Genomic DNA, 21214 nt, shown 5'->3' with positions numbered 1-21214 from the left:
TACGTGCACTTTTTGCCACTGAATGGCGAATTCTTCCCGAACCCTTTCGCAAATCAATAAAATTGGCCAATCATGCACCCCTTTCTCTGCCAGCAACTGTAAAGCCCGGACAGGTAGGCGAGCACTGGCTGGCACTCACTGTAGCGGTGCATCCGTACCCAAAGCAAACCTCCACTAGAGGAACAGCTTTTGATACACTCGAATGATTCAAGGATTTGAAGAAGTCTATCGACTTAAAGGCTCCCCCAGATCTAAGCGACAGCGACAAAAAAACGTCGCGATTTCGCAGCGATTCGCGTCGTGTCAGTCAAGATGGTTCCATAGAAGAGTGCTTGCAGCGACACAACAACGAAATCGTGTCGCTGTCGCCGTAAAAAGTCGCGTAGTTTTGGGGGAGCCTTATTTAAATCGGGTTGAGATTCGTAGCGTTGCCTTGTGAAACCAAAACATGTTTTCGCGGCAACCTGGAATCGAACCAAGGACCTTGCGATCGATAGGCCCGTGCGTTTTCAATACACTCAGGCAAATGGACTATCGAAATACATTGGATGCACTTATGAAAATTCGCCACAATAAATCGGGTTGAAATTCATAGCTTTGCCTTATGAAACCAAACATTGGCAACAAAAAATGTTTCTCGCAGCAACCTGGAATCGAACCAAGGCCCTTGCGATCGTTAGGTCTGTGCGTACACCACGCGCCTACCGACGCCTGGATGTGAGTTGATGCTAAAACGAAACATAAAGCGTTCGTATGTCAAAATGCAAAATGTATGCATTTCGATAGTCTAGTTCACAGGTCCGTACGTACCGGACCTACTGGGCAGGCTGAGTATCGACATCCCAAGTAGAGCGGTCAAGTACAGTTTGCTGCTAATTACCAAAGTAATCTTGACAGCTGATCCAGTATGAGCGAACTGCCACTATTTTCCTTGCGGAATAATCAAATTACTCTTGTGGATGTTGCAAATTAAATTAATTGGCAGTAAAATACTAAGCCCAGGGATTGGCTTCTGAAAATCTCAATCTTTCGGGGCCAATGGGTCGACCTTGCTCAGTATGTTTGATTTTCGTAATCCAATGCTGTTCCACTATTCCAAAGATGAGAGCAAATCAATACAGTGTAACTGATTTTAAGCGTGATTGGCGAATCGAACGCCTCACATCCCCATCGCAGTTTGGGTACGAGAGAAAGAGAGTGAGCACCGCCGCCATTTGCTTGCGTGCACCGAGAAAAATTTGCGGCTCGAAAATTTGGCCCTGAGCTCCTGACACTCAAATTGAAACCGGTAAATTACTTCCGCCGCTGTTACTACACGTGGAGCATTTCCGTTGGAGTGAACGCGTCTTCATTATCAAAATTTTTTGTGCTCATTCTTTTGATTTATTTCGCACATGGGGTTTTGCGAATGCCTCTTCTTCTTCTCATTTTTCTTGGCCGGCTTCTCACTTTATTTTTTTATGTGACCATTTTGCTCACATGGCTTGTTGGGAAGTTGAACCCAGACACCTTCAGCATGGGTTTGCTTTGTAGCCACCGACTTTACCACTACACTAAGGAAGGCCTTAACTGCTATTTATCAACATTATGCTCTTCAAGTGCGTCTTACTGCCGAGTTTCAGATAATTTGGCCGATGCCAAACTCCAGATGCCAAAATAAATCAGTGTTTCATTAAATTGATGTTTCTCTAAAGTAATTAAATCTAGGGTGAATTAAAATAATAAAACAAACCCACACATGTAGCAGCATCTACCTTACCTATTCAATTTGTAATCGATTAGTTAACTAATGAGAGATTAGAAACTCTTAAAATGCTGTTCCCAAGGAAATCTGGATTTATTGTGGTATGAATATTCAACAACTTAGGATTTTTTTTTGCGTTTGAGTGCAAAAACTTTCGGCAAGATTATTTTAGGCTAGTAAACTTTTCTTTCAAACTCTTGAGTCAAAAAGTTAGAGCCAAGCTCAAAAAATCAAACAAACATTGTTTGGTACTACATTGCTAATTATTGAGAAAAGTGAAACCTTTTTAAGAAGTTAGTACCATACCCACACAGTTACGGATCACCCACAGTGACGGATCACTTTGGCGTTCAACATCGGATAACTCGCTCAAAACATAAACGTTGACGTAAAACATATTTTTCCCATGTTATACTATTTGTCTTCTACCATTTGTAATGTTAAGCACAACATTCGACCGCTAAATAACGGTGTATTTGACAAATGTTTAGTTGGTACCACACAGCTATCATTATATGGTCGTTTTCTGTAAGAAGTGCCGTCAGCATTCATAAGCTCCCACAGGTGGTAAAATACAAATTTTATAACATATTTTATGCTCGTTCGCTTCGATTTAGTATGAATTCATCTTTGGAAAACATTTTTCTTGATTGTTGATTCTAAATATCGAATATTAGCACTTCTAACTAGTGATCCATAATATGGACCAGGAAATGATCGTTTACCACGGTTATGGATCACTTCCAAAGAATGTAGATTTCTGCTATTTTGTGCATTGGATTCGACATTTTCAGACAATAGCACTAAGGATAAAACTAATAAAACATCAAGGTTTGTAAAATTCATTTTTTAGCAGACAAAAATGGGTGGTAAACTTGGTGTATAGCGAAAACAGTTCATGTCTCAGTTACTACAATGCAGTATCACAAAAAAAGGCCATTTACCCTTGTTTCCAGCTCTAACACTGCTATTTTTTGCAGTAATATATGACACATTGTTAACTTTCGCTATACCATGCAATACAGATGCATTGAGTTGAACATCTCTTGATTTTGCGCACTGATCCGTAATATGTCACATTTTGATCCATAATATGAAAATTGATCCATAATATGGTTTTCAGGAACCGATACAATTTTTAATTTTTATGCAATCCTATGTAACTATTACACTCTAAACAGTTTACTAACCGAAGTTCCAATTTGAAACGATTCGATTCGTGCTTTTATATTACAATTTTACGTTTTCCATGTCGTTTTATTGAATTTTATAGGTTGGACTCCACACTATTTGATCCATAACTGTGGGGTCATGGTACCGTAAAATGGGGTGTTAAGGACTCGTGGGGTTTTAAGGGATTGAACTTCTCCATCAAGTTTGAAAAGTCACAAAAACGTCGGAAGTCGATATATCTTGCTTGCTTTGTTCGGAGGATTGTGAGCTGCATTATGTGATCGGGGATATCTATTAATATTAGGTATTGTGGAGTCTAGATATTGAAAACGATTCAAACCATTTTTGAAAGAATTTTATTGGCAAAAAAGATTTAACTACAAAACAATGAAACAATATTAACAAAAATATGTGAGTAACCCAGAACATAAGTATATTTAATTGAGATCACAACGCAGACAAAAGCTTTTGAAAATGTTATCTAGATTTCGCCTTTTAATATTTCTTATGGAAAAAGTTTCTTTTTGAAAGTTAGCGGGGTGTTAGGGGATTATCTTTTCTACTACTTTTTCCAAGTTACAAAACTCGTTCGATTTATGCCGATATATGTTCCATTATACTTTAGGCTTGTTCCGTGAAGTAAAGCTGCATTGTAAAGGTTAAGGGGACTATTTTGTTTGTTACTGAATATTACTAAAATGTCTAGCCCTGAAAATATGGGATTTTTTTTTTTTTTTTTTTTTTTTTTTTTTTTTTTTTTTTTTTTTTTTTTTTTTTTCTCAGAGGCACCCGAGTTGCGCGAAGAGTGAAACCAAATCTACCTATCGAACTGTCAAACTGTCTACCTATCGAGCAGACCAGCAAAACAAATAGGGGCTATTTTCGAAGACGAAGGAGAACAATCATTCAAAGAAGCAAATGCAAATATATAGGTTATGATCCTGTTGCATTTAAGTATCAAAACCAATTCAAGACAAATTCAATATCGAGTTAGGGAGAGTTAACTGTACCGTCAAGCTACCATTCACCGTGCATTTAAGAAAAATTTGCACTTCAAAAAAATATAAAACTATTCCAAATAATTTGAAGCGTACTAGAATACCACTACGTAGCGGGCAATTATATAATAATTCAGGGAAAAATCTAAAACTAGTGATGCATAACAAAAAATTAGTCAAAAATTATGTTTGAAAATGTCATGTTAAGGTCGCCTCGTACCGTTCTATGTGTCACCATTTACCGTGCACACTAGTGCACCATTCACCGTGCGTATAGTTTTCGTCATGATTTGATTTTGTATCTTGAAGAAACGTTGTTAATGGAGCAACTATGTTGCTAGTAGTGTGCGCATTCATTTTTAAGAGTATTCAAATCTTCATTTACAATAAAAACTATACAAAGTTTAAAAATTGGCTAAATTATTATTTTTTAATTAAAATCGTTATAGGAGGTTTGACTGTATTGTCCAAACCATTCCATATTCACTTAAATTCTAAATATGAAGTAGTTTAATGACGACATAACAATAAATCTAATATTATCGCATAATTCCATGCCTTTTACACTATACACGGTAATAGGATCCATATATATTGAAAAGGATCCATTCACCGTGCATTTGGGTTTCGACTGAAACACAATAAAAATTCTAATTTGCATTAAATCTCATTGCTCATACGATGAAATACATCTTACTAATAATATCCACAGTGAAAACTTGTTGAAATTTTGAAAAATTTCATACTCTATCGTTAAAATAAAAAATGTGATTTTTTGGCGTTTCTACTAAGATTGTTGCAATATCTCGTTATCAAACAGAATTCACATGATTTTGTCTACATAAACTAGGTTTTTCAAAATTATTTGTGGCAAAAACTACTTCGTTTCATCAGTTTTATCTTATTTTGCTGACCAAAGAATGATTTGTGAAAATTGTATGAATATTCTGTAGGAATTTGTATATGTGCACGGTGAATGGAGGCCGCACGGTGACTGGTGACTTAACGGTATATAGGTTATGATCCTGTTGCATTTAAGTATCAAAAACAATTCAAGACAATTTTACGAAGTATTGACAGTTTCCAGATTAATAACTATGAAAGATTTAGCAGTTAAAAGAAAACGGTTTGCGTTTGCAGGAGTTCCAAGTTCGATAATATTGATGTATTATCTGATTGAGGTTGAGCATAACTTATGAAAATGAATGAAAGCATCAAAGTTATTGATCAAAAAGATTATGTTTTGTTGTTGGCAAAATATGGTTTCATTTGCGAAAGTCAAATTCCTTTACAACCCTGTTTTGCAGTTACGTCAAAAATCACACATTTTCATGATTATCTCAGAAATCTGCCATAGGATCCTCATAATTGTGTTTGGCACGCGACGAGAGAATCCAGTACTGACCCGATTTTGTCAGCCAATTTCAGATTTGTCAAAAAATTGGTATCGTCATGTTTTACCACGTACCCTCTTTAAAAGTCCATGTAACCATGTCGAAATTTGAAAAACGGGAACAAAATAAAATGACCCGATTTGGTCAGCCTAAAATTCATCGAGGGGCTGACAAAATCGGGTCCTTACTGTAGTAGGGCTGTCCTTTGTTTAATTATTGACATACTAGAAGTTGCTTGAAAACACCCCATTTTACGGTAGACATTTCATCATCCACTTTCAATACATTACATACAATACAAACTGATTTGTTCAAAGTCATAAATGCTTGTTGTGGTTTGTAGATTCGAAGCTTGGAAATGTTCGTTCAAAACGATTTTCCCGGTGACCTTCTCAAATTCCCGGTTTTTCCCGTCGGTGGATTCAAATTCCCGTCTCTCACCCGGTTCGGTGATTCGTTTTCCCTTCGTTTCGTTTCGGGTGCGCGAACACAATTCCAGTGCTTGTAAATATTGATTGCAACCGCATCCAGTGAGCGGGACATTTCTCATAAGGTACAGTGTGGAACATGATGAAATATTTGTTCGTCCATCGCATTGTGGAACCGAGCGAGGCAAACTAAGAAGTTCCTAACGCAATCCTAATGGAATTTGATGAGTGGTAATAGGTAATAGGGAGTGGTACGACGAGCGTTCCGTACCTGACACTGAAGTCCGGAGTTGAGATGCATGCACGTGAGATTGGTATGGAAAGATGCACGCACTGGATTTCACCGGCGTGGCATCATAGCGGTTGTTGTTTTCGAACCGACCGAAGTACAACAAGTAAGTAACAACAGTAGTGCCACCCCGGGAAATGACAGTGCTGACTAGACTAGACTATGTATGTATATATATTGGCATTTTATGGTGTCTTCCAATCGGAGACGAGAATTTTCTCCCCAAGCCACGCCACCGCCGGACTGCAAAAGCGTGTAGTGCTTGTCCCATTAGATTACCCTTGCTTTTAGTGTGTGAACATTTGTCATATCAACTCCTTGATGAGTGTGTTTGGTGGCCCTGAAAAGGGCCGTTTGAAGAGCGAAACTTTGGAATGCGATTTAACCTCCGAAACCGTACAGGGTGCGTCCCTGACGCTTCAGAGCGTAGACAACATCCATAGCGGTAACGGTTTTACGCTTGGCGTGTTCAGTGTAGGTAACGGCATCACGGATGACGTTTTCCAGGAACACCTTCAACACACCACGAGTTTCCTCGTAGATAAGTCCGGAGATACGCTTGACTCCTCCACGACGAGCCAGACGACGGATTGCGGGCTTGGTGATACCCTGGATGTTATCACGCAAAACCTTGCGATGACGCTTGGCGCCTCCTTTTCCGAGTCCTTTGCCTCCCTTGCCACGGCCGGTCATTTTGGATGAATTTGGTTCTGTGTTCGACGACGGTAGTACTGGAACTGATGGCTGCGCCAAACACTAGCGGCCACTTTTATACCCACTCGAGGGTTGAGTTCTTCTTTCCTCTCTTGCTTTTTCTATTCTTCCGTGGCTTCCGATTGGTTGCCTGCATCGATATGAGCATATAAAAGAGGACTGCCTGGTTTTTTGACCCTCGTAAGTTCGAAAAGTTATCGCGAGTGCAATGGGTGGCAAGAGGAAGAAGAAGAGCCTCTCACCCAATAAATCCCAATCCAGCCCCTTGTCGAAGAAAGACAAGCGATCCAGTGCCTCCAGCGGAGTCGACTTTGGCCGCGAGCTGAATGCCAGCCAGTCGAACATGTACGCGCTGTTGGATGACATCAGCGACCGCGACGATGACCAGTGCTCCATCCACACTTCGGCCACCCCGAGCGAGCGAGTTCCTCGTTCCCAGGTCGAAGCGAGAGCGATCGTCAGTGGTACAATGAAGGCGAATTCTCCCCCGATGAAGAAGAAGCTGCCCCCGTTGGTGGTGAAATCTCTTCCGCTCGAGAAGCTGAAGAAAGTGATGCAAGCAATCAACGTCCGAGCCGAGTTCCAGCTCACCGGGATGGGCATTAAGCTCATCGTCAAGTCGGATCAGGAATTCAGCAAGGCGAAAACGTACCTCTCCAAGTCTGGTGCAGAATTCTTCACCCACGATGTGGCAGCGGAGAAACCATTCAAAGCCGTCGTTCGCGGTCTCTCGCAAATGGACACCAACGAAATCCTATGCGAGTTGAAGGATGTGTACAAGCTACAACCGCTGGCTGTCTTCAACATCAACAGGAGGGCGGCAACCTCGTCGACGAAGTATCGCGATTGCCTGTACCTGGTACATTTCGCGAAGGGAAGTGCCACTCTCGGAGCACTGAAAGCAGTGCGCACCCTCAACGACTGCATTGTCAAGTGGGAAGCGTACCGTGGACCAAATCGCAGCGTGACGCAGTGCATGCGGTGCCTCAACTTTGGCCATGGCACCCGCAACTGCAACTTGAAGCCAAGGTGCAACTTCTGTTCCCAGGAGCATTGGACCGAAAACTGCGTTCTCGAGGGTGCTTGTGAGTTCAGATGTGCCAACTGTTCTGGACAGCACATGTCGACCGACAAGCGGTGCCCGAAGCTCGAGGAATACCAACGAATCCGGAAGCAAGCAACAACAAGGAACCAGCCGAATCAGCAGAAGAAGAAGAAGCCAAACCTCATCAACCTCGACGAGTTTCCCGAGCTACCTCCACCGATGTCATCCTCCGGTTGGCAACGTTCACGTTCGCCGCCAAGAGCTCCCCCTGGTGGCATCCCGCCCGGATTCAGGTGGGGCAATCCGAATGGTGGCTCAGAACCAGTCAACCAAGGCTTCCCGCAACCGGAGGCCCTTCCAACATCTGTGTCCAGCACGATTGCACATCTCGCCGCTCTCGTTGCTGAGATGCAGAAAATGATGATGCAGATGATGCAGATGTTCCTCAGCTTCAACGTTCAACGTCAAGGTTGCTAATTGGAACGCCCGCTCCCTGGCGGCCAAACATCTAGAGTTCATCGAGTTTCTAGAAGCCAACCGAATCGACATCGCATTTATTACGGAAACTCATCTGAAGCCGTCCGTAAGTTTCTACCTGCCGGAGCACTCCGTCTTCAGACTGGATCGCCCTGGTGTACAACATGGTGGTGGCGTAGCCATTGCCGTTCGCAAGGGATTCAAGTGCCGTGCGCTGCCGGATTATCGATTGAGCACCATCGAGGCGGTCGGAGTAGAACTGCTTACACCGACTGGGCCAATCGAAATCGTTGCAGCCTACAATCCACTACAGAGCAAGCTCTCGGATGGTTCCTCCATTCGCTTGAAAAACGATCTCCAGAAGCTGACTCGACGGATGGGTAAGTTCATTCTGGCTGGCGACTTCAATGCCCGTCACTCGTTGTGGGGCAATGCGAGGAACAACAGGAACGGTATGGTGCTTGCCGAGGACCTTCAGGCAGGGCACTATGTCGTTCTCCATCCGGATTCTCCAACACACTTCTCCCCGGCCGGAGCTGGTTCCACATTGGACATTGTCATCACGAACATCTCGGACAACTGCTCCAACTTGGTCGCCTTGACAGAGCTGCCATCTGACCACCTACCGGTGGTTTTCGAGGTGGAACATGCCATCAATCCACGACAACAGTATCGGAGGAAAAACTACCATCGTGCGAACTGGCCCCAGTTCCAGCAGTTCGTCGAGGATCGGTCCAATGAGAACCCGGTTCTGGTGACGGCGGAAGACATCGACAATGCTCTCCGAGAACTCACTGATACCATTGGTGAGGCGGAGTCCCGATTCATCCCATCAACTGCAGTAGTAAGTAAGTTCACCAACATTGACAATACCACGAAACGAATAATATCCCTTAGAAATTGCATTAGAAGACAATATCAAAGAACCCTCAATCCATCCCGTAAAATTCTCTATAAAAAACTTAACAGAATCATTGCCAATAGAGTTAGTAAGTTTAAAAACAAACAGTTCAACACAGATCTCAAAAATTTGCCAAACTACTCCAAGCCCTTCTGGCGTCTTGCAAAAGTGTTAAAAACAAAACCCAAACCAATACCACCTCTCAGAGAACCAAACAAAATTTGCCTAACAGCCAGTGAAAAGGCAAATGCCATTTCAAAGCAGTTTCTAGCCTCGCATAATCTGGGTCGGGATATAGTTAGTCCGATGGAGCCGTTGGTAACCGACAGCATCAACCGATTGGCCAATACACCAAACGCGCTTCCAGCTGAAAAGAGGGTCACATCAGCAGAACTGACGACTAGCATCAAGTTCACGAGAAACATGAAGGCTCCAGGGTTCGATGGAGTGTTCAATATAGTCCTCAAGAATCTTGGCCCCAAGGCGATCAACGTTCTGGTCAATGTCTTCAACAGATGCCTCGAGATAGGATACTTCCCTTCCAGTTGGAAACTATCGAAGGTGGTTCCCATTCCGAAGCCGGGGAAGGATCCCACCAATCCAGCCAGCTACCGACCAATCAGCCTACTCTCGTCAATAAGCAAGGTGTTCGAGAGGGTTGTGTACCGTAGGCTTCTGGACCACACCGAAGCGAACAATATACTGTTGGATGTCCAGTTTGGATTCAGGCGGGGGCACTCAACAGTGCACCAACTGCAAAGGGTGACCAACCAGATCAGGCGGTCGAAGCAGTTGTCGAAGACAACAGTCATGGCGTTGCTAGACATTGAAAAAGCTTTTGATAATGTCTGGCACGCCGGACTCACACACAAGCTACTCCAGCAGAACTGTCCCGTCTATCTGGTGAAGATTATCTCCAACTACCTCGCCGGAAGAACATCCCAGGTTAGCGTTTCCGGTACACTCTCGAGTCCGTACCCAATCCCAGCCGGAGTGCCACAAGGCAGTATACTTGGTCCGATACTATACAACTTGTATACTTCGGACATCCCCCCGCTTCCAGCTAGAGGCTCCCTATCGCTGTTCGCTGATGACTCAGCGATTAGCTACACCGGGCGGGTCATCAGAGCGCTAGTGAACAAACTACAAAAAGGACTTGATGCCTACGTTAAGTACCTGAAAAATTGGAAGATCCGGGTGAACGCCACCAAGACCCAAGTCATTGTTTTCCCGCATAGGAATACGGACCGCCTCAAACCGAACGGGAAAATAAAAGTGCTTGGCAACGAAGTAGACTGGGTTGACGTGGTGAGATACCTGGGTCTTCTGATGGACAGCAAGCTGCTCTACCGACCGCATGTCAACGATAGGGTGCTAATGAGCACTTCCACGCTGAAAAGGCTCTACCCGATGATCAATCGCCGATCGAAGGTCTCCAGAACCAACAAATTGGCCATCTACAAACAGGTAGTCCTTCCAATGTTGCTGTACGGCTCCCCGGTCTGGATGGGATGTGCCCGGACCCACATTAGGAAGCTACAAACCGTTCAGAACAAGTACCTAAAGATGATTCTGAAGCTCCCATGGAACACAAGGACGGCCGAGGTCCATCGGCTAGCAAATCTTGACCCAATTGCGGTAAGGCTGGAAAATGTAGCTTTGAAACATAGAAACAGAACTGTTCAATCCGAATGGCCAATAATTAGGAACATCTATGTTTAACATGGGTTCTTTGTACATATTGTAAATAGTGTAAATAGTTAGGAGTAGTTTAGATTTAGATTATAATGAAACAAAACAATGAAATGTTTAAAAATTATCATTAATATTCAAACAACAAAACATAAACAAGTTAGTAATAACTAAATGAAAACTATCAAAGTTTGAAAAGCTTATAGCGGTATCACTTAGAATGTAAGAAAAATGATTGTTTCAACAAGAAAAAATGAAATACATACATATTAATTTAAAAAAAAAAAAAAAATTTTTTGACCCTCATTCTGTCGCTGCGTTTCAACTGATCCGTTTGGATTGAAAGCAAATTAATCATCATCTAACACAATGGCCCGTACCAAGCAGACTGCTCGTAAGTCTACTGGAGGAAAAGCTCCTCGCAAGCAGCTGGCTACCAAAGCCGCTCGCAAGAGCGCCCCAGCCACCGGAGGTGTCAAGAAGCCTCACCGTTATCGGCCAGGAACCGTTGCTCTGCGTGAAATCCGTCGCTACCAAAAGTCGACTGAGCTGCTGATCCGCAAGCTGCCATTCCAGCGTCTGGTTCGTGAGATCGCCCAGGACTTCAAGACCGATCTGCGCTTCCAGAGCTCGGCTGTCATGGCCCTGCAGGAAGCGAGCGAGGCCTATCTGGTCGGTCTTTTCGAAGATACCAACCTTTGCGCCATCCACGCCAAGCGTGTCACCATTATGCCCAAGGACATCCAGCTGGCTCGCCGTATCCGTGGAGAACGCGCTTAAATTCGGTCTGCATTATAGTTGCCATTCTCAACAAAACGGCCCTTTTCAGGGCCACTAGAGCATTCCCTAAAAGAGTTGTGTGAGCAATTTTCCCTTCAGTGTACCTAAAACTGTTTGTTCCCCTGGGGGAACGATTACTTCCTAAAGCCCCTTGACCTTCCTCCTACCACCGAACGATCATACTCTCAACACTGATGAGGGAGGTACGTCAACCAACCGACAACTCGAGTTGTCCCTTCATGCTTCGCTTTGCACACACTTTTGAATGTGCATCTCCAGCGCGGACTTCATTCTCTGGTACCGGCCGTATGTTTCCCCTTCTTCTTATGCTCTTTTCCGGATTCAGAAGCTTTCCCAGCTCGCCTCCCCTTGTTGCTACAAACTAGACAACTCGAACATCCAACATTGAAAGTTTGACCGTATGATTGAAACGTAATCTTTGGCTTGTTTACTTTGAAACACACCCCTATGATAGTTATAATTGATAATTGTGGGGTTTGGAAATTGATTGATTCCTTTAATATTAGGAGCTCCTGATATAGCCTTTCCTCGAATAAATAATATAAGTTTTTTAAATACTACCTGCTTCATCAACTCTTCTATTGTCAAGCAGTAGATAGTAGAAAATGGGGCAGGAACTGGATGAACAGTTTACCCTCCTCTCTCTTCAGGAACAGCTCACGCAGGGCTGGCTGTTTCAATGTTTTATGTTTCTGTTTCGGCAAATTGAACTCCAAAAATCGAAAGTTCGAGGTATCCCGAACAGAACATTTAAGAAGCCCAAACGTTTCCCCCCGCGGAATCTAGGAATTGATTCAGAAATGGTCATAATATGGCCGATATCTCTTCATCGATCCTCTCTGTGGCTAAATTAGATAAATCTGCAATATTTCAACAACAACTCTCTAGCGGTGGACTGGATATTGTCGTCCTGAAAAGGACGGTTTTTGGTTTGATGCACGCAGTGTAACTTATGCCTTCTTTTCGGTTTTCTTCGGCAGCAAGACAGCCTGAATGTTGGGCAGAACACCACCTTGGGCGATGGTAACACCGGACAGCAGCTTGTTCAATTCTTCGTCGTTGCGGATGGCCAACTGCAGATGACGGGGAATGATTCTGGTCTTCTTGTTGTCACGGGCAGCGTTTCCTGCCAATTCGAGCACTTCAGCGGCCAGATATTCCATAACGGCAGCCAAGTAGACTGGAGCGCCGGCACCGACACGCTCGGCATAGTTGCCCTTCCGGAGCAGACGGTGAATACGACCGACTGGGAACTGCAATCCAGCGCGGTTGGAACGGGACTTTGCCTTTCCCTTAACTTTGCCTCCTTTGCCGCGGCCAGACATTTTGTGGTTGAGTTTGAGTGGACTTGAGAAACAAACGTTCACGAAGCGTACGTAAGCGGTACTGATGGTGATTTCACCGGATGAGGGTATCTTTTATACATGCGTAGCCCTGCGCTGCACTCATACTAGGATGGTGCGAACGAAATGGATGAAGTAGCAAACGAAGCGAAGGGGCGGAACAGCGCTCACCATTCTACGGGTATAAAAGAGAACCGACTGGTTCGGTCGGGCATCAGTTTCAGTTTTCGTTTGGAATCTAAAACAACGTTAGCAGCACGATGGCACCGAAAACCAGCGGAAAGGCCGCGAAGAAATCCGGCAAGGCCCAGAAGAACATTGTCAAGGGCGATAAGAAGAAGAAGAAGCAGCGCAGGAAGGAAAGCTACGCCATCTACATCTACAAGGTGTTGAAGCAAGTTCACCCCGACACTGGCGTTTCGTCGAAAGCCATGAGCATCATGAACAGCTTCGTCAACGACATCTTTGAGCGTATTGCCGCCGAAGCCTCCCGCCTGGCCCACTACAACAAGCGTTCGACGATCACATCCCGCGAAATCCAAACCGCCGTCCGGCTTCTGCTCCCGGGAGAGTTGGCCAAGCACGCCGTTTCGGAAGGCACCAAGGCCGTCACCAAGTACACCAGCTCCAAGTAAATGACGACCGACACTGCGTTCAATCACACCAAACCAAAAGGCCCTTTTCAGGGCCACTATTTCAATCCCGAAAAAGAGTTGATTTTGAAAATCTGACACTAGACTGTTTTATCACACTATTGAACCGACTGAGGTAGTGTCACGGCGGTGACTTCATACGTGACAACACCCCCCTCTCTGATCAGTTTGAATTTATCCAATTCATTTTATTTATTCGATGTTATCAGTTTCAGTATTGATTAATTATAACGATTACAGTTGCAGAGATTTGGATCCCCATTCAGCTGCGTAATAAATAATAGGAATTTCATTGTTAAGCAGTATAGGGAAACATCTGTTCACAAAAAAAACCCTAGATCTAAGTTTTTCCATCCGTTTGAATTTAAAACAAGAAGATCCACTTCGTACGTTCAACATTTCTGCTGATTGCAAAAAAATGTTGTACCTTAACCACACTCCATTCACTAGCAGAACGTTTAAAGTTCAATATTTATGCTGATTGCCATGTTGCACCTTAACAACTTCATTTTTGCTATCGGTTGTGCTGCATGTTAGTAGTTTAGACAATTTTGACATCATAGGACTAGCTAGCTAGGCAGGCATGATGACAAGTTTCGTGGTTCGTTCGTTCTTCTTCTCAACGTATTGGAAAGAAGCTCATTATGTTTTCTAGCGTCCCATTACAAACGATCTCGTAAGAGCATCCCAGCAGTTCAGGCTATCATAATAACGTTTATCGAACAACAGTTGATGCAAATGTTATCGATCGGATAATCTCGATAATGCCATCAATCGGTTCCCATTGATGGGGCCCATTCACATAGTTCATGGGTGGGTGGTGTGTCTTCGAGATGTAACGGGTCAAACGAAATTGGGAAAACATTCTTATACACAATGGGTGGTGGGCGCGTTGCAAATGGTCATTGTTGGCGTTATGAAATTTGCGAATGATGGTGACATGACACGTTGTGTGGTTGCCATTCGGCTTCCTGGCTCGGGTGTTGCTCAGTACTAGCACGGACAGACACGTTGAACAGCCCCTGAGGGCACTGTACACAAAAATATATCTCGATCGGGGGAGTGTAGGGTGCAGTTTCTACACCGGGAACACGTGCCGTGGGGCATGTTAGGGACTTCCGAGAACAATTTGTCGCGAATTCAGCGCGACATGTCCGGTACTACTGCCGCCAGAAGAGATTGTATGGAATGTTCATTCGATGCAACTGCAGCTAGCAAAACCGATGCCTATTCGGGCAGATTTCGCACTAGCTCATTTGCAGATTCCACCGCAGGGAGGGTGCTTGCTTCTTGAAGTAAAACATTCTCAGATAAACTAGATCCATAGTAGCACGTGCACTGTCCTTTTCCAATGCAGTTGCCGCCGATGGCTGAGGCAATGCCAGCAATTTGCACACATTCGACCAACCAACAGTGCACAGGTGGAAGGTGATTAGTGTTTGGTGACATTGTTTTCCGGACAAAATGGCACAAACTTGTGTGACTGACGTCATAGTCGAGCCCAAGTTTTCGGTATGTTTGATGAAAAACATCAAATTAACATTGTTCAAAGTTTACTAAAACCAAACGCGTAACATCGCTCGTCGGCACTGGGAATGACTTTGTTTGAGGCTCATTAGGGGCCATTAGACACCGGCATACTGGCTATACCCGCATGTCACCGCAAAGAGCAACCATTCATGTTGCCAAATTCACCACCGCCGTGCAGGGTGGTATTGTTTCAATAGTTACTATTGATTGTTTTATCGAGCAAAGCCACACCATATGGCGCACGGGTGCTGTAAAGACATGTCTCAGCGGTGCTTCTCGCGAAACCGGCCCGATGTGGCGATGACGGGCTGCTAGCGAGACTCATGCACTCACCAAACGGACATACTAGACAGGCAAATACTTAGTGCGATTACCGGAAAAATGCGTTTTAAAAAGGTGTTACCAAAAATATGTACAATATTTCGCGAACAGTCATCCAGTGGACGACCATGTCTGCATCCCTAACACAGACGACGAAATCGAACACCGCACTGTTGCCAGAATTTCCGTCATTCATTCGTTTACTATCGCCATCGTGTGAGTGTTACTCTAGCTACCTATCGAGATGTCTGAAGTTGCCACTGAAGCCGCTGCCGCAGCCCCGGCTGCCTCGCCAGCCAAGACCAAGAAGCCAAGGGCCCCCAAGGGACAGGGCAAGCCGAAGAAGCCGTCGACCCACCCCCCAGTCAACGACATGGTTGTTGCTGCCATCAAAACCTTGAAGGAACGCAACGGATCGTCCCTGCAGGCCATCAAGAAGTACATCGCCGCCAACTACAAATGCGATGTCGCCAAGCTTGCCCCATTCCTCAAGAAGGCCTTGAAGAATGGCGTCGAGAAGGGCAAGTTCGTCCAAACCAAGGGCACCGGCGCTTCCGGTTCGTTCAAGCTGAAGGCTGAAGCTAAGAAGGCCGCCAGTGAGAAGAAACCGAAGAAGGCCGGCGAGAAGAAGGCCAAGAAGGCTACCGGAGAGAAGAAGAAGGCCACCAAGAAACCAGCTGGGGAGAAGAAGGCCAAGAAGCCAGCCGGCGAGAAGAAAGCCAAGAAGCCGGCTGCAGCCAAGAAAGCCAAAGCTGCTGGTGCCAAGGCTGCCAAAAAGGCCGGTGGTGTGAAGAAGGCTGCTGCTCCGAAGCAGAAGGCCACCAAACCTTCCAAGACCGCCGCCAAGAAGCCCAAGACCCCAAAACCGAAGAAGGCTGCCCCAGCCAAGAAAGCTGCCGCGAAGAAGACCGCTGCCAAGAAGTAAATTTGGGACAGCAACCGTACTGTTGTAAAACAGTATCTAACATCCAATCAGTCCTTTTCAGGACTACCATCCAAGTTTAGAACAAAGAGTTGCACAGTCAATGATATTCCATTCCTCTCACAGAGGGAAATAAATCCCCCCGAAAAGTTACGTGCACTTTTTGCCACTGAATGGCGAATTCTTCCCGAACCCTTTCGCAAATCAATAAAATTGGCCAATCATGCACCCCTTTCTCTGCCAGCAACTGTAAAGCCCGGACAGGTAGGCGAGCACTGGCTGGCACTCACTGTAGCGGTGCATCCGTACCCAAAGCAAACCTCCACTAGAGGAACAGCTTTTGATACACTCGAATGATTCAAGGATTTGAAGAAGTCTATCGACTTAAAGGCTCCCCCAGATCTAAGCGACAGCGACAAAAAAACGTCGCGATTTCGCAGCGATTCGCGTCGTGTCAGTCAAGATGGTTCCATAGAAGAGTGCTTGCAGCGACACAACAACGAAATCGTGTCGCTGTCGCCGTAAAAAGTCGCGTAGTTTTGGGGGAGCCTTATTTAAATCGGGTTGAGATTCGTAGCGTTGCCTTGTGAAACCAAAACATGTTTTCGCGGCAACCTGGAATCGAACCAAGGACCTTGCGATCGATAGGCCCGTGCGTTTTCAATACACTCAGGCAAATGGACTATCGAAATACATTGGATGCACTTATGAAAATTCGCCACAATAAATCGGGTTGAAATTCATAGCTTTGCCTTATGAAACCAAACATTGGCAACAAAAAATGTTTCTCGCAGCAACCTGGAATCGAACCAAGGCCCTTGCGATCGTTAGGTCTGTGCGTACACCACGCGCCTACCGACGCCTGGATGTGAGTTGATGCTAAAACGAAACATAAAGCGTTCGTATGTCAAAATGCAAAATGTATGCATTTCGATAGTCTAGTTCACAGGTCCGTACGTACCGGACCTACTGGGCAGGCTGAGTATCGACATCCCAAGTAGAGCGGTCAAGTACAGTTTGCTGCTAATTACCAAAGTAATCTTGACAGCTGATCCAGTATGAGCGAACTGCCACTATTTTCCTTGCGGAATAATCAAATTACTCTTGTGGATGTTGCAAATTAAATTAATTGGCAGTAAAATACTAAGCCCAGGGATTGGCTTCTGAAAATCTCAATCTTTCGGGGCCAATGGGTCGACCTTGCTCAGTATGTTTGATTTTCGTAATCCAATGCTGTTCCACTATTCCAAAGATGAGAGCAAATCAATACAGTGTAACTGATTTTAAGCGTGATTGGCGAATCGAACGCCTCACATCCCCATCGCAGTTTGGGTACGAGAGAAAGAGAGTGAGCACCGCCGCCATTTGCTTGCGTGCACCGAGAAAAATTTGCGGCTCGAAAATTTGGCCCTGAGCTCCTGACACTCAAATTGAAACCGGTAAATTACTTCCGCCGCTGTTACTACACGTGGAGCATTTCCGTTGGAGTGAACGCGTCTTCATTATCAAAATTTTTTGTGCTCATTCTTTTGATTTATTTCGCACATGGGGTTTTGCGAATGCCTCTTCTTCTTCTCATTTTTCTTGGCCGGCTTCTCACTTTATTTTTTTATGTGACCATTTTGCTCACATGGCTTGTTGGGAAGTTGAACCCAGACACCTTCAGCATGGGTTTGCTTTGTAGCCACCGACTTTACCACTACACTAAGGAAGGCCTTAACTGCTATTTATCAACATTATGCTCTTCAAGTGCGTCTTACTGCCGAGTTTCAGATAATTTGGCCGATGCCAAACTCCAGATGCCAAAATAAATCAGTGTTTCATTAAATTGATGTTTCTCTAAAGTAATTAAATCTAGGGTGAATTAAAATAATAAAACAAACCCACACATGTAGCAGCATCTACCTTACTTATTCAATTTGTAATCGATTAGTTAACTAATGAGAGATTAGAAACTCTTAAAATGCTGTTCCCAAGGAAATCTGGATTTATTGTGGTATGAATATTCAACAACTTAGGATTTTTTTTTGCATCCAATATGTTTGAGTGCAAAAACTTTCGGCAAGATTATTTTAGGCTAGTAAACTTTTCTTTCAAACTCTTGAGTCAAAAAGTTAGAGCCAAGCTCAAAAAATCAAACAAACATTGTTTGGTACTACATTGCTAATTATTGAGAAAAGTGAAACCTTTTTAAGAAGTTAGTACCGTAAAATGGGGTGTTAAGGACTCGTGGGGTTTTAAGGGATTGAACTTCTCCATCAAGTTTGAAAAGTCACAGAGGCACCCGAGTTGCGCGAAGAGTGAAACCAAATCTACCTATCGAACTGTCAAACTGTCTACCTATCGAGCAGACCAGCAAAACAAATAGGGGCTATTTTCGAAGACGAAGGAGAACAATCATTCAAAGAAGCAAATGCAAATATATAGGTTATGATCCTGTTGCATTTAAGTATCAAAACCAATTCAAGACAAATTCAATATCGAGTTAAGGAGAGTTAACTGTACCGTCAAGCTACCATTCACCGTGCATTTAAGAAAAATTTGCACTTCAAAAAAATATAAAACTATTCCAAATAATTTGAAGCGTACTAGAATACCACTACGTAGCGGGCAATTATATAATAATTCAGGGAAAAATCTAAAACTAGTGATGCATAACAAAAAATTAGTCAAAAATTATGTTTGAAAATGTCATGTTAAGGTCGCCTCGTACCGTTCTATGTGTCACCATTTACCGTGCACACTAGTGCACCATTCACCGTGCGTATAGTTTTCGTCATGATTTGATTTTGTATCTTGAAGAAACGTTGTTAATGGAGCAACTATGTTGCTAGTAGTGTGCGCATTCATTTTTAAGAGTATTCAAATCTTCATTTACAATAAAAACTATACAAAGTTTAAAAATTGGCTAAATTATTATTTTTTAATTAAAATCGTTATAGGAGGTTTGACTGTATTGTCCAAACCATTCCATATTCACTTAAATTCTAAATATGAAGTAGTTTAATGACGACATAACAATAAATCTAATATTATCGCATAATTCCATGCCTTTTACACTATACACGGTAATAGGATCCATATATATTGAAAAGGATCCATTCACCGTGCATTTGGGTTTCGACTGAAACACAATAAAAATTCTAATTTGCATTAAATCTCATTGCTCATACGATGAAATACATCTTACTAATAATATCCACAGTGAAAACTTGTTGAAATTTTGAAAAATTTCATACTCTATCGTTAAAATAAAAAATGTGATTTTTTGGCGTTTCTACTAAGATTGTTGCAATATCTCGTTATCAAACAGAATTCACATGATTTTGTCTACATAAACTAGGTTTTTCAAAATTATTTGTGGCAAAAACTACTTCGTTTCATCAGTTTTATCTTATTTTGCTGACCAAAGAATGATTTGTGAAAATTGTATGAATATTCTGTAGGAATTTGTATATGTGCACGGTGAATGGAGGCCGCACGGTGACTGGTGACTTAACGGTATATAGGTTATGATCCTGTTGCATTTAAGTATCAAAAACAATTCAAGACAATTTTACGAAGTATTGACAGTTTCCAGATTAATAACTATGAAAGATTTAGCAGTTAAAAGAAAACGGTTTGCGTTTGCAGGAGTTCCAAGTTCGATAATATTGATGTATTATCTGATTGAGGTTGAGCATAACTTATGAAAATGAATGAAAGCATCAAAGTTATTGATCAAAAAGATTATGTTTTGTTGTTGGCAAAATATGGTTTCATTTGCGAAAGTCAAATTCCTTTACAACCCTGTTTTGCAGTTACGTCAAAAATCACACATTTTCATGATTATCTCAGAAATCTGCCATAGGATCCTCATAATTGTGTTTGGCACGCGACGAGAGAATCCAGTACTGACCCGATTTTGTCAGCCAATTTCAGATTTGTCAAAAAATTGGTATCGTCATGTTTTACCACGTACCCTCTTTAAAAGTCCATGTAACCATGTCGAAATTTGAAAAACGGGAACAAAATAAAATGACCCGATTTGGTCAGCCTAAAATTCATCGAGGGGCTGACAAAATCGGGTCCTTACTGTAGTAGGGCTGTCCTTTGTTTAATTATTGACATACTAGAAGTTGCTTGAAAACACCCCATTTTACGGTAGACATTTCATCATCCACTTTCAATACATTACATACAATACAAACTGATTTGTTCAAAGTCATAAATGCTTGTTGTGGTTTGTAGATTCGAAGCTTGGAAATGTTCGTTCAAAACGATTTTCCCGGTGACCTTCTCAAATTCCCGGTTTTTCCCGTCGGTGGATTCAAATTCCCGTCTCTCACCCGGTTCGGTGATTCGTTTTCCCTTCGTTTCGTTTCGGGTGCGCGAACACAATTCCAGTGCTTGTAAATATTGATTGCAACCGCATCCAGTGAGCGGGACATTTCTCATAAGGTACAGTGTGGAACATGATGAAATATTTGTTCGTCCATCGCATTGTGGAACCGAGCGAGGCAAACTAAGAAGTTCCTAACGCAATCCTAATGGAATTTGATGAGTGGTAATAGGTAATAGGGAGTGGTACGACGAGCGTTCCGTACCTGACACTGAAGTCCGGAGTTGAGATGCATGCACGTGAGATTGGTATGGAAAGATGCACGCACTGGATTTCACCGGCGTGGCATCATAGCGGTTGTTGTTTTCGAACCGACCGAAGTACAACAAGTAAGTAACAACAGTAGTGCCACCCCGGGAAATGACAGTGCTGACTAGAATAGACTATGTATGTATATATATTGGCATT

The 21214-nt window shown here is 43.4% G+C and overlaps 4 protein-coding genes across 4 annotated transcripts; 2 read left to right on the top strand and 2 right to left on the bottom strand.

Annotated features, from left to right (window-relative positions):
* Positions 1-6407: 6407 nt before the first annotated feature.
* Positions 6408-6719, bottom strand: LOC110678245 (histone H4). The gene has a single exon (XM_021850864.1). The coding sequence runs from the start codon at positions 6717-6719 to the stop codon at positions 6408-6410; it is 312 nt and encodes a 103-aa protein (XP_021706556.1).
* Positions 6720-12558: 5839 nt separating this feature from the next.
* Positions 12559-13067, bottom strand: LOC110677866 (histone H2A). Its single transcript, XM_021849598.1, has one exon. The coding sequence runs from the start codon at positions 12979-12981 to the stop codon at positions 12607-12609; it is 375 nt and encodes a 124-aa protein (XP_021705290.1). The 5' UTR covers positions 12982-13067; the 3' UTR covers positions 12559-12606.
* Positions 13068-13259: 192 nt separating this feature from the next.
* On the top strand, positions 13260-13634 carry LOC110678244 (histone H2B). The gene has a single exon (XM_021850863.1). The coding sequence runs from the start codon at positions 13260-13262 to the stop codon at positions 13632-13634; it is 375 nt and encodes a 124-aa protein (XP_021706555.1).
* A 2113-nt stretch (positions 13635-15747) lies between these two features.
* Positions 15748-16428, top strand: LOC110678243 (histone H1-like). Its single transcript, XM_021850862.1, has one exon. It carries the CDS (start codon positions 15748-15750, stop codon positions 16426-16428), a length of 681 nt encoding a protein of 226 aa, XP_021706554.1.
* Positions 16429-21214: the final 4786 nt, after the last annotated feature.

The sequence above is a fragment of the Aedes aegypti genome, chromosome 3, assembly GCF_002204515.2.
Source record: "Aedes aegypti strain LVP_AGWG chromosome 3, AaegL5.0 Primary Assembly, whole genome shotgun sequence".
In the NCBI taxonomy this organism is placed as follows: Eukaryota; Metazoa; Arthropoda; class Insecta; order Diptera; family Culicidae; genus Aedes; species Aedes aegypti.
Note: the sequence above shows the minus strand (reverse complement) of the source record. Positions and strands in the feature narration are given on the sequence as shown.